The sequence below is a fragment of the Podarcis pityusensis genome (assembly GCF_964106645.2).
Source record: "Podarcis pityusensis genome assembly, chromosome: 2".
Lineage (NCBI taxonomy): Eukaryota > Metazoa > Chordata > Lepidosauria > Squamata > Lacertidae > Podarcis > Podarcis pityusensis.
Window position 1 is genome coordinate 114,364,892 of NC_138029.1, and position 13,092 is coordinate 114,377,983.

Below are 13,092 nucleotides of genomic sequence, written 5' to 3' on the forward strand. Positions count from 1 at the left end.
ACAGCGGGGATAGAGGGAGGTGGTTTGTCAATACAGTGGTACCTCGGGTTACAGACGCTTCAGGTTACAGACTCCACTAACCCAGAAATAGTACCTTGGGTTAAGAACTTTACCTCAGGATGAGAACAGAGTGGGAGGCCCCATTAGCTCAAGTGGTACCTCCGGTTAAGAACAGTTTCAGGTTAAGAACGGACCTCCAGAACGAATTAAGTTCTTAACCCGAGGTACCACTGTAAGTAAGTTTGATCCGTGGCAGCTCACATAAAAGAATAAGCCTTTGCCTGGTTCTAAACAACAGTCTTCAGATATTTAAAAAGCAGTATTACGTCTTCCTCCTCAGCCTTCTCCAGTTTAAACATGCCTTCAACCTTTTCTCACAGGGCTTCCCATCCATAAGATTGTCTTCATTGCCCTCCCATGAACCCAACTTGTCCACATCCTTCTTTTTTAAAGTAGTATCTCCAGCAGTGGACCCAATGAGGCTCCAGACAAGGTCTGAGTAGTGCAGGATAGAGTGAAACACTTGCTTCTGTTAATGCAGCCTCAAATCGCATTCACCTTTTTTGAGTGCTGTCCAGCTTATTATAATAATATAATAAAAATTATTATTTATTCCCCAGCCACTCTGGGCGGCTCCCAACAGAATATTAAAAACACGATAAAACATCAAACATTGAAAACTTCCCAAAACAGGGCTGCCTTCAGATGTCTTCTAAAAATCAGATAGCTGTCTATTTCCTTGACGTCTGATGGGAGCTTGCAACAGACCTTGCAAGGTAGAGATCCTTTAAAAAAATAAATAAAGTCCTGCTGCCAACCCAGGCTGCTGCCAAGCCCCACATCCTGAAGCTGTATTCTCTCTCTCTCTAAAATTATTCATTGGATTTTTCCTAAATGAGGAACTTCTGTTTTTTGGTTGGTGTTGGGAAGAAACAGAGCTGTGGCCTTTTTATAATCCACCTGGGACTTGATAGCCATGGAAGCTCAGGAAGAGGAAGAGCAGGAAACTCGCAACTTCCACGCATTTAACTTGTGTGCATTCAGCTTTGGCAATTTTTTCAAACAAAAAAGATAGAAGGGGGTGGGCATTTGGAATAAAAGAATTTGGCAATCCCACCCACCCTTGAACCCAATGTGTTTTGACTATACGTGATTTTGGCTTTAGGCTGACTTTTAAATCCCAAAATCAGGCATAGTGATACTCGGCCCGCCAGATGTTTTGGGACTACAATTCCCATCATCCCTGACCACTGGTCCTGTTAGCTAGGGATGATGGGAGTTGTCGTCCCAAAACATCTGGAGGGCCGAGTTTGCCTATGTCTGCCCTAAACGGCCTCAGTCCAGTATACCTGAAGGAGTGTCTCCACCCTCATCGTTCAGCCCGCACACTGAGGTCCAGCTCCGAGGGCCTTCTGGCGGTTCCCTCACTCTGGGAAGCGAGGTTACAGGGAACCAGGCAGAGGGCCTTCTCGGTAGTGGCGCCCGCCCTGTGGATGTCAAGGAAATAAACTACTACCTGACTTTTAGAAGACATCTTAAGGCAACCCTGTTTAGGGAAGTTTTTAATGTTCGATGTTTTATTGTGTTTTAAATATTCTGTTGGGAGCGACCCCCAGAATGCAGCCCCCGTGCAAGTTGAGAGTCACCTGTGCTCTGGATGGGGTTCCGTCGCCAACAGACCCTAACCCAACACAGCTTCACCCTTTGCATGTGTCCAAAGGAAATTACCCACTCCCCTTAAGTCAGCAAAAAATAATATTTTATTGCGTATACCTGATGACTTATTGCGTATACCTGCAAGACGCATTACAACTTTTCAGACGTCAGAACAGAGAGAGGTGCATTTTGAGGGGGGTGGGAAGAGCCGAAGGTGCTCCCCCTTCCCTCACTGGGTGTAGAGGCTGGCAGCAAAGACGATGTCCCTCTTGATCATGTTGGAGGCGGCCTCCATCTTGGCGTGGAGCGTCGGCTCCCCGGTGACGCGGGCCGCGTTGCGCATCTCTCGGCAGGTCTCGTCCAGGCGCTGGATGCAGCGGACGATGATCCCTTCCTGCACGTCTGTCAGGCGGGCGATCTCGGCAAATGGCTGGCGAGGGAGGAAAGGAAGGAAGTTGTGGTTGTTGCCTTGCAGGGGGTTAGGCTATTGCAGGGGTCAGCAACCTTTTTCAGCAGGGGGCCGGTCCACTGTCCCTCAGACCTTGTGGGGGGCCGGACTAGATTTTGAAAAAAAATATGAACGAATTCCTATGCCCCACAAATAACCCAGAGATGCATTTTAAATAAAAGGACACATTCTACTCACGTAAAAACACGCTGATTTGCAGACCGTCTGCGGGCCAGATTTAGAAGGCGATTGGGCCGGATTCGGCCCCCGGGCCTTAGTTTGCCTACCCATGGGCTATTGACAAGGCTTCAGGGAATCTGGTCTCTCCCACGGTGGGCAGCCAAGTAGTAGATAACGGGAAAAGTTCTTACCAAGTCCTTTATTCAATATTCACAGAGAGAGGCTCCGAAAAGTGGCTCTCCGTTGCAGTAATGGCATTGCTCCGAGTAAAGTCCCACCCCCTCCGACTTTCCTATCCTACGCCATCCCTGCACAGGCTGATCTGTGCTTTCTGTTCTTCTACTCTCAACGCTCACTGGGACCTGGGAGAGGCCTGCTTTCCAAAGACACGGAGTCTGTCAGCTGTTTCTCCCCTGGTGCTGCTTCTTCCTCCTGCTCCTCTCCCAATATTCCCCAGCTTCTCCCCTCTGCAGCCTCTGAACTGCGACCTTCTGCAAGCTGCTGTTCTAAATCTATACTGTCTCCCTCTTCTCTGGGAAGTGCAGGGGGCGTGGTCCACACCATTCCATTCCTCCGCAATCCAGCCCCTGACAACTATGATGGTGATTATTATTATTATTGTAGCTTCCAACTCTATCGTTCTTTGAAGGCCATGAAGCCCATCGTGGGGAATTAAGTCTAAGGCAGCTTCCTCCATCCCCAAGTCAGACCATATAGCTCAGGGGTCGGAGGGAGGGGGAAGCTGGAAGAAGAGGCAAGGGGGGCAAGTAGTCCTCCTCCCCACCCCCCAGCCGCTGTGCTTACCTTCCCAGGGGCTGCCGCCACCACCACCGCCACCACCACTGCTTCTCATGTGTAGGCAGAACTCGTCTGCTCTGCTCTCTGGCCCACAGGAGCACCAGGGCGGCAGCGGAGACAGGAGGAAGAGGCTGAGTGGCGGCAGCTCTACCAATCAAACGCACGTCTGGTAAACCAGGTGTGAAGTTTGAGTTCCAGATCTACCGCTGCTCGGCCTCTTCCGTCGCCATCACCGGGAGTCTCGGCTTTGCGGTGGGTTCCAGCTTCGTGGCGGAGGCCGGATTTAGGACCCAGGTGGGCCTGATCCAGCCCAGGGGCCATAGTTTGCTGACCCCTGATCTAGCTTATGACTATCAGCAGTGGCTCCCTGGGATTACAGGGGGTTTCTTCCAGCCCTGACCTAGAGATGGCGGATTGTACCGGGGACGTTCTGCATGCAAAGCACTGAGCTACGGGAGGGATGCTCCTTCCCGCCTCCAGGTTCAAGTGTTTGGCTGGGAAGCAGACGGAACAAGGGCTGGATTTGTACTTTCTGTCTTCTGAAGCAGCAGGTTGTTCCCAGTGCATTTGCAACATCCCTCCTCCCAGGACCCAGGCACCATGTCAGCATTCAGGGTTCACCCAATCCTTGTGATTATATATTTTTTTAAAACTCTCTGAATTTTTAGTTGCCGTAACCCACCCTAGGACCTGCTGGTGAAGGGCGGGTAATGAATATAATAAACAGCAGCAGCAATAAATGCATCTGTAAGGGCCGGCGAACTCTGTAGGCCTCCGAAGGTTTGTTGGACTACAACTCCCATCAGCCACAGCCAGCATGACCAATGGTCAAGCATGCTGGGAGCCATAATCTTATAGCTGGGTGAAACGGTCTCTGCCTTGGTTGTATTCTGTTGATGCTGGCAAAGCTCTTTAGTTTGGCCAACCAAAACAAAAAGTCTGTAAGGATTGGAGAATCTTTAAAGAATATTTGGAAAACTATGGAATAAAAGGAAACGTCTTGGCAGAATTAGACTAATCCCTGCTTGGCAGGGGGTTGGACTCGATGGCCCTTGTGGTCTCTTCCAACTCTATGATTCTATGATTCTGTATTGTAAAGTTTGTAGGGAAGTAAAAAGAAATTATATAAGAAATATGTAACTGTGTGGTATAAAGTAATGGAAAGACAAAGTACAGTGAGATTAACTGGAAGTCAGTTTTAAATCTTTGAACTGTTTTTAAGAGACCATTTTTAGTTGGTTGTATACAATGGAACCTTGATTCTCAAACTTAATCCGTTCCGGGATTCCGTTCAAGAACCAAGGCGCAGCTTCCCATTGGCTGCAGGAGCTTCCTGAAACTCAAATCAGAAGCCACGGAAGCAGTGTCGAATGTTCAGCTTCCAAAAAACGTTTGCAAACCAGAACACTCACTTCCAGGTTTGCGGTGTTTGGGAGCCGATTTGTTTGACAACAAAGGCATTCAACCACCAAGGTACCATTGTATTTTTAAATTGCACTAAGACTCACGTGGAAGGCTATCCATGAATTAAAATAAAACCCAATTAATAAAACCACCACAGCCACCTCCTCTTGTCACAGGCTCCCTTCTCTTGCCCTGCATTAATATTAACTTTGCCTCAAACCCCTGCCAGGTGCTCTCAGGTGGTTGGGGACAGAGGCTGACGCCTTACCATGCCGCGGGCCCATTCGTAGACCACCTCCACCAGCCCAAATTTGTACTGCTCCACGAAGTCCTCCACTGACTCCTGGAGGCCGCACTTGCGCTGCAGCAGGGCGATCTCTTCGGCCACCGACCGGATGTGCTCTATGCCCTGGAGGGGGAAGTGAGGGTCATGAGAGCCAGACTCTGGGAGCTGCTGCCAGGCCCCCACATTTACGTCCACGCCCCTGGCTGGCTCTCTGGGGCTCCGGCTTCTCCTCCCCGCTGCCCCTTCCCCCCCGGCTCACCTTCTGCAGGATGGAGGGCAGCTGGGGCTCCACCCTGGTGCGGACCTGGCAGACGGTGCAGCTGAGCAAGGCCACGATCTCCTCGGGCCGCAGGTCTGTCAGGGCATTGTCCAGCAGCAGCTGGGTGAGCAGCAGCTCGTGGTTGCTGATCTGGCGGGCCACGCTGCCTTTCAGCTCCACGGCGCCGCCTTCGTTGATGTAGCCCAGGGAGCGCAGGACCTGGGGGGGGGGGCAGTCGGGACGCAAGGTGACCAAGGGGGTGTGATAGGAATTTTGAGGTCTTAGATATATGGCAATGTTCATAACCGCACGGACATAGATCAGCACAGGAAGGCCGACCTGAAGCCATTTTGATTCCTAAACTGAGCAAATGTTTTCTCTGCATGGTCAAAGTGGAAAAGCCTCCCCACTGTCTTTTCCTTCACAAATCCTGTCTTAAGGGTATGTCTGTGTTTGAATAGGGTGTGAGCCTGTGACCTGGCCCAGGAACTAAGTATTGATCACTACAAAAGAATGGCCAGGCTCCCCAGGCAATCCAGTCAAGTAACCTGCCAGACAGGAGATAAACAACATTCAAATTTCTGTTTTAAGACCGCCTTTTCTGTGATGTATGTATGATGTTTCTGGGGGTGGTCTTGATCTACAGGGTGGCAATTTTAAAAGTCTTTATAAGGCCTTGCACACCATTTTTCTGGGTCCTCCTCCTTTCCTGTGTGTGAGGGGAGCACCCTGTTGCAACAGATCAATAAGGGCAATTTTTGTTTACAACAGGGGGAAGGAGGAAACAGCAGCACAGGGTGGGGCAGACACACACACACACACACACACACACACACACACACACACCATCTATTTTGAACACAACCGGGGGCATCTCTGAGTCACTGGTGGAAGTCCTTGGATCAAATCTATGCTTCCAGGTGCTATAAGAAAGCTGCAGAGATAGCGCAGGATAGTGCGCACCCGGGAAATGATCTCTTTCAGCTTCTGCCTTCTGGAAGAAGGTACAGGGTTATAAAGACGAGGACTAGCCGCCTGAGAAACAGTTTCTATCCAAATGCGATTTTGGTTTTAAACATCGTGTAAGGAGTGGGCCTGTGGGTTAAACCACTGAGCCTAGGGCTTGCCGATACAAAGGTCAGCGGTTCGAATCCCTGCGACGGGGTGAGCTCCCGTTGCTCGGTCCCAGCTCCTGCCAACCTAGCAGTTCGAAAGCACGTCAAAGTGCAAGTAGATAAATAGGTACTGCTCCGGCGGGAAGGCAAACGGCGTTTCCGTGTGCAGCTCTGGTTTGCCAGAAGTGGCTTAGTCATGCTGACCACATGACCCGGAAGCTGTACGCTGGCTCCCTCGACCAGTAAAGCGAGATGAGCGCCGAAAGCCCAGAGTCGGCCACGACTGGACCTAATGGTCAGGGGTCCCTTTACCTTTAAGGAGTCTCTATAGGAGTATATTGTATTTTAAAAACGGGGTATCAGAGTTTTTAGGGGGCTAACCAGGTTGGGATGGCTGGGATAGCAGGCTTGTTGGTTTTGAATGTCTTATGTAGACTTTTTTTCTTTTCAATTTTGTTGTTCTGTATGGGGCAATGACAATAAAGATTATCGTACTGTATCCTTTTTGGAGCCTCCGTGAGGGAGAAGCTCTTACCTGGACTCGCTGGTGATACTCAGGCAGCAGCAGGAGGGACTGGTCAGAGAGCAGGAAGCGCAGCTGCTCCAGCTCCTCCAACACTTGCTGGCGCTCCCTGAATCGCACAAACTAGAAGGGAAGAGGAAAGAGAGAGAGAGAGGAGATCAAGTCTCACCTAATGCTGGGAAAGGGAACTTGTGGCACATGCACTGCTGCCGCTGGGACTCCAATTCCCATCAGCCCCCTGCTGGCATAGCCAACACTCAGACGGGCTGGGAGTTGTAGTCTTGCCGCACTTGGAAGTCCAAGCATCCTCCCCACCTCCCATGTTTCTTCGCTGCCTCTGGATGTGGGCAGATAAAAAGAGCTCAAAAGCCACGTGTGCAGCGCTGCGCTTGTCTGCTGCAATTCTTTTTTTAGAAAAAGAAAGAAAACCACACTGGGCTCCGCCCACTCTCCCATGTTCTGTAGCTTAAGAATCACAGTTGGAAGAGACCCCGAGGGTCATCTAGTCCAACCCCCTGCAATGCAGGAATCTTTTGCTCAATGTGGGGCTCGAACCCACAACCCTGAGATCAAGAGTCTCATGTTCTACCAACTGAGGTATTCCTGGGAATTGCAAAAATTATGCAAGTTGAACTGGGGTTGAGGTGCTCTCTCTCCTCCCCCCCCCCCATTTTGAAATCCTTTATAGTGGTACCTCAGGTTAAGTAAGGTACTTAATTCGTTCCGGAGGTCTGTTCTTAACCTGAAACTGTTCTTAACCTGAAGCTCCACTTTAGCTAATGGGGCCTCCTGCTGCTGCCACGCCGCCGGAGCATGATTTCTGTTCTCATCCTGAAGCAAAGTTCTTAACCCGAGGTACTATTTCTGGGTTAGTGGAATCTGTAACCTGAAGCGTATGTAACCCGAGGTACCACTGTATTATTTTATTCACATAATATACATTCTTTAAAGCAAACAACTCCAAAATAAACAGGCAACTGCAAAATAAAATCATATGTAACAAAACCATAAGTCTCATGTTTTCATTTACACTGAAAATGAAAAAGGGAAATTATTTAAAGTATTTAAAGGGTAATTCCCTTATTCCGAATAGGATTCCTTGCAAGAAAAGGGAAAAGTTGACAGCTATGTCTCCGATACTTGATATTTCTTGCTGCTTTCTGCTTTCCTTATTTAAATCTCTTAAATCCTATACCAATCTTTAACAATTTAAATTACCGTATTTTTTGCTCTAGAAGACTCACTTTTTCCCTCCTAAAAAGTAAAGGGAAATGTGTGTGCGTCTTATGGAACGAATGCAGGCTGCGCAGCTATCCCAGACGCCAGAACAGCAAGAGGGATTGCTGCTTTCACTGCGCAGCGATCCCTCTTGCTGTTCTGGCTTCTGGGATTCAGAATATTTTTTTTCTTGTTTTCCTCCTCCAAAAACTAGGTGCGTCTTGTGGTCTGGTGCGTCTTATAGAGCGAAAAATACGGCAATCCCTTCACCTCCCTCCCCCACAGCCCAGTACTTCCCTCCACCCACATGTAACACGGCATCCTTGGGGACTGGGGAGTGTCAGTGGCCACCTTTACCTCTGCCTTCCTGCCATCCCAACCCTGCTCCATTGGTTCCCGCTCCTGCCCCCACTCCGCGACTGACCTCCGTGTGGAAGCGGGGGCTGTGCACGCACTGGAACCCCAGCAGCGCTTCCTCCAGGCGACGTGCCTTCACCACCCCTTCCACCACCTCCAGGTCCTTCAGCTGAAGGTCGTTCACAGGATCCAAGAGGGGGAGGCCCTCGGGGGAGCCCTCGGCCAAGCGCAGCAGCTCCTGGGTGGCGGTAGCAGCTGACGGCCCAGGTGGATCGTTCCTGCAGGGAGAGAGAGTGTGGAGGTAACGCTCTGCTTTGAGAAGGCAAACCTCGCACCAGACACGCAACCGTGTGTCAAGGAGCGTTACGCCTAAAAAAACAGGGTTTTCTCCCTGACCTTTTGTCCTCTCACAATTTTTTTGTTAGACCTATCGCTTGGCTGGAGCATGACCGGGAACACAGACGGAATCAAGTACAGTGGTACCTCGGGTTAAGTACTTAATTCGTTCCGGAGGTCCGTTCTTAACCTGAAACTGTTCTTAACCTGAAGCACCACTTTAGCTAATGGGGCCTCCTGCTGCCGCCGTGCCGCCGGAGCACGATTTCTGTTCTCATCCTGAAGCAAAGTTCTTAACCTGAGGTACAATTTCTGGGTTAGCGGAGTCTGTAACCTGAAGCGTATGTAACCTGAAGCGTATGTAACCCGAGGTACCACTGTATTGGGGGGAACATTTTAGGGAAACACTTGCTGACACATGTATTTGCTAATGCTGGAAATGTGCTTAGATGGAAATACATTAAGTTCAGGGTGGTTTCACTACGGTTTCCAATTGTTGACTTCTGCTAATAAAAGGAGCCTCTACAGAGCTAGCCGGCAGCTTGTTTGGAGCATGCTTGCCAGTGTGCTTTTGAACAGCTCACCTGTATCCAACCTCCTTTTGTCTCCGTTATTCCAACAAGAGAGAGAGGGAGAGAGAGAGAGGAAGGCATGGTACATCTTATTCTGCCTGATCTCTCCTTGCTGTAACAAACACTAAACCCACCGAGTGTCTCTGGAGCTCTTGTGGTCTAAGGGCCTCCCCACAAACGTCCAGTTTGCTCCCCCCCCATATAAAAAGGTAAAGGGACCCCTGACCATTAGGTTCAGTCGTGGCTGATTCTGGGGTTGCGGCGCTCATCTCGCTTTATTGGCCGAGGGAGCCGGCGTACAGCTTCCGGGTCATGTGGCCAGCATGACTAAGCCGCTTCTGGTGAACCAGAGCAGTGCACGGAAACGCCATTTACCTTCCCGCCGGAGTGGTACCTATTTATCTACTTGCACTTTGACGCGCTTTCGAACTGCTAGGTTGGCAGGAGCAGGGACCGAGCAACGGGAGCTCACCCCGTCGCAGGGATTTGAACATCAAAATAAAACCTGAGCATGAACCACTAACGTGGGCTTAGAAGTCCCCTGTCCTGTGAGCGGCAGCATAGCTGCCGTTACCCTTCATCAATCAATCAATTAATTAATTAAATCTGCATACTGCCCTTTTAGCCGAAGATCTCAGGGCAGCTTACACATCTTAAATATACATGAGGTAAAAGCACAAACTTTTCAAGAAATGACAGGCCAGCCGGTATTTTTATTGTCTTGTGTTTATCATATGCAGTTTTATAAGAGTATGTATTTAAAGCAGATGAATAAATGAGTAAATTAAAAGAAAAAAAATCCTTCCAGTAGCACCTTTAAGACCAACTAAGTTAGTTCTTGGTATGAGCTTTCGTGTGCAAGCACACTTCTTCAGATACACTGAAACAGAAGTTGCCAGATCCTTCTATATAGTGAGAAGGTGGGGAGGGGTATTACTCAGAAGGGTGGTGGGAATGGGAGATTGGCAGATAGCTGGGATGAGCCTGCTGACGACTCTTAACGACTGTAATGGGTCTTACAGGAAAAGGCAAGGGGTGAGAAGGTGAGAAATGGCTTAGTCATGTATAATTAAGTTAATTTGGAATACAGTGGTACCTTGGTTCCCGAACGGCTTGGCTCCCGAATGCCACAAAACCAGAAATGAGTGTTCCGAACGTTTTTTGGAAGCCGAACGCCCGACGAGACGTACGCGTCTTCCGATTGGCTGCAGGAAGCTCCTGAAGCCAACTGGAAAATGGGCTTCGGTTTTCAAACAGTTTCGGGAGTCAAACGGACTCCCAGAATGGATTACGTTTGAGAACCAAGGTACCACTGTATGCAGAAAATATAAAAAATAAATTTAAGGAACCGCAGAAAGAGGGGGAAGGAAGTCGAGTTTTGAAATGTTAAAATGATTGTAAACGTATAAAAATTGAAAATCATAAATTAATAATAATAGCATATGCAAAAAAGGAATAAAACATATTCTTTAAAAAAAATTAAAAATAACCACAAAAATGCATTTTTTGTTTTGTTTAAAGGCACTGTTATGTGTAAGGAACGCTTTGTCCTTGTAGGGCTAGAATGCAGAGGGCCGGGCCAAAGCTTCTGACATCCAGACTCAAAACACAGGCTGTGGAGGGATGGATGTCTCTGCCTCTTCTTTTGAGGCCAGATCATGAGATTTGGAAGTGTGGGAGGAGGGTGGGCAGGGGAAGACGAGGAGACATGAGAAGCTTCCTGGAGAACAGCAAGCTCTCCTATTTCTGCCCCCCGCACCCACCCAAAGTACTTTATGCAGTTCTGCTACAGCTGCGAGGACTCTCTGCCACCCTCCAACACTGAGCATTATCACCTTAGACACAAGGGATGGGGAACCTGCGCCAATCCAGGTGTTGCTGACCTCCAGCTCCCACCCTCCTCACCTGCTGGCTGGACTCCTGTCTCACCTGAACCTGGGCATCTGGCGCTTCTTGAAATCTTCCAGGATGCGCTCAGCATTGACCCGCAGAGTTTTGTTTGTGATACCGAAAATGTCCGATGGGCCCAGTTTCTTTATAGTATGTCCGCAAGGGCCTACGTGGGGTGGAGAAATATATACACACATATATTGCAAGCCTCCATCGGCTGTCCCAACCCAGAACACAGGGCCAAAATCAACCATTTGCACAATTATGGATTCCTAGATGCATTGCTTATGTCTCAGCCAACTTCTTTTAAAAAACAAGTTTCTGGTTCTCTTGAACTAAATTATTGCCAGTGACGTTTGAAAAAATGCTGTCTCCTCCTATCAAGCTCTCCTACTTTGCTCCTGCTAGTTTGAAAAGAGTTACTGTATTTTTCACTCTATAAGACCCACCCGACGATAAGACGTACCTAGATTTTGGATGAGGAAAACAAGAAAAAAAATATTCTGACTCCTAGAAGCCAGAACAGCAAGAGGGATCTGGCTTCTGGGATAGCCTCTTGCTGTTCTGGCTTCTGGGATAGCCACGCACAGCCTCTCCTGGGCAGCGGGATGAAGGCTCCCCCTGCCCGGAAGAGGCTGCGCTCAGCTGTTCTGGCTTCTGGGATAGCAGCGCAGCCTGCATTTGCTCCATAAGGCGCACACACATTTCCCCTTACTTTTTAGGAGGGAAAAAGTGCGTCTTATAGAGCAAAAAATATGGTATTTGGAATGCTTAATGTGCACACACAACTTGGAATGTTATCTCACGCTTGGTATTTATTACCCCTGCTATGCAAAACTCTCCAAATGAATCCGAACTTCAATGTCTAAAATCCCTGGTAGAGGACAAGGACCCTGAGATCACATTAAGGGTAGCCAAATTCTGTGCGATTGCCATAAAACTTAGGGAAAAAGCTGTGTTATCATAATGATTAAGGTTTTAAATGATAATTTTAGGTTATATGTTAGTGACTAAGTTTTAATTTATACATATTTAAACTGTTGCTATATCTGTATTGTCCCTGCTATACCTAACTGCAATTTCAAATGTATCCCTATCGTGTTTTATGACCTCCTTGATATTGTATGTGGGCAGGAACTGGTCTGTGACCGAAATAATAAAATTCATTCATTCATTCATTCATTTCACTTTGAGTTCCTTGTGGGAATGCAAGCAGATCTGTTCACAACAGGCAAAAATGATGCTTTGCTCCCACCCCTCTTATTTAAAGGTCAGCAAAAGGGAGATCAGGCTCTAGTGTGGGAAACTTGCAGTAGATCAGCAAGGATTTACAACTCCCTCTGTGTTATCTTATTTTTTTAGCAGCGATAACAAAAGGTTTTCCCTTCCTTGTAAGTTAGGCTGCTGAGATGAAGAAATCTGCTATGGGTAAGGGGAAGACCAGGAACGATCCTTTGTGTGAAACAGCTGCAAATTTAGTTCTGGTACTGAAGACAAACTCCTGGGCCAAGAATATGCTCAGAGGCAGCCCATTCCTTAATCCCAAGAGGATTCCCCGTCCTGAACCACTATTTTGCAACCAGGGTCTGGCTGGTGGACCTCAGGGTTCTTAGTAAAAAGAGAAGATGCAGAATCTGCCCTGTAATATAAAACCACAAACCTCGTTTCCCCCCAAATCAACCCCTATTTCGCCTTACCCTCTGGAAGGAAGAGCTTGGTGTGCAGAAGGTCATCAGGAAGAGGCACCTCTGGAGGGGAAGGGAAACCGGCCTCCTTGCAAGCAGCCGCGTCCCCCTCTGACAGCTTTTTCTCGCACATCACCAAAGTGCTGAAGGCTCGGTTGGCCGCGTCAGAGGAAACCTGAAGTCAAGAGGCCGGGAACGTGATTTGCAAAGGGGAGTAAACAGGCTACCTTTTCCTCGTCCGGCCTCCAGCCTAAACAACCATCCATGGGGTCGTCACAGTTGAGGTTGTGCATCCCTTGGCAAAAGTGGGCCAGAGACAGAGAAGAGTTTGAAGAAGAGTTTGGATTTGATATCCCGCTTTATCA

At 48.6% G+C, this 13,092-nt stretch overlaps 1 protein-coding gene and 2 long non-coding RNA genes across 3 annotated transcripts in view; 2 read left to right on the forward strand and 1 right to left on the reverse strand.

The window, feature by feature from the left end:
* LOC308470192 overlaps nt 1–13,092 on the forward strand; it is a 212,288-nt gene that overhangs the window by 35,311 nt on the left and 163,885 nt on the right. The gene's annotated exons all lie outside the window — the stretch shown is intronic.
* Nucleotides 1,743–13,092, reverse strand: part of SKIC2 (SKI2 subunit of superkiller complex) — a 47,008-nt gene continuing 35,658 nt past the window's right edge. The window contains exons 23-29 of the mRNA XM_080991577.1: nt 12,740–12,902; nt 11,082–11,208; nt 8,312–8,522; nt 6,682–6,792; nt 5,032–5,250; nt 4,755–4,895; nt 1,743–2,086 (exon numbers count right to left, since the gene is read on the reverse strand). Of these exons, the coding sequence (XP_080847703.1) occupies nt 1,886–2,086; nt 4,755–4,895; nt 5,032–5,250; nt 6,682–6,792; nt 8,312–8,522; nt 11,082–11,208; nt 12,740–12,902 (1,173 nt within the window). The 3' untranslated portion in view covers nt 1,743–1,885. The remainder of the gene's footprint in view (nt 2,087–4,754; nt 4,896–5,031; nt 5,251–6,681; nt 6,793–8,311; nt 8,523–11,081; nt 11,209–12,739; nt 12,903–13,092) is intronic.
* Nucleotides 5,259–13,092, forward strand: part of LOC308470294 — a 13,362-nt gene continuing 5,528 nt past the window's right edge. Inside the window, exon 1 of the long non-coding RNA XR_013982347.1 lies at nt 5,259–5,643. This is a non-coding gene — a long non-coding RNA (uncharacterized lncRNA). The remainder of the gene's footprint in view (nt 5,644–13,092) is intronic.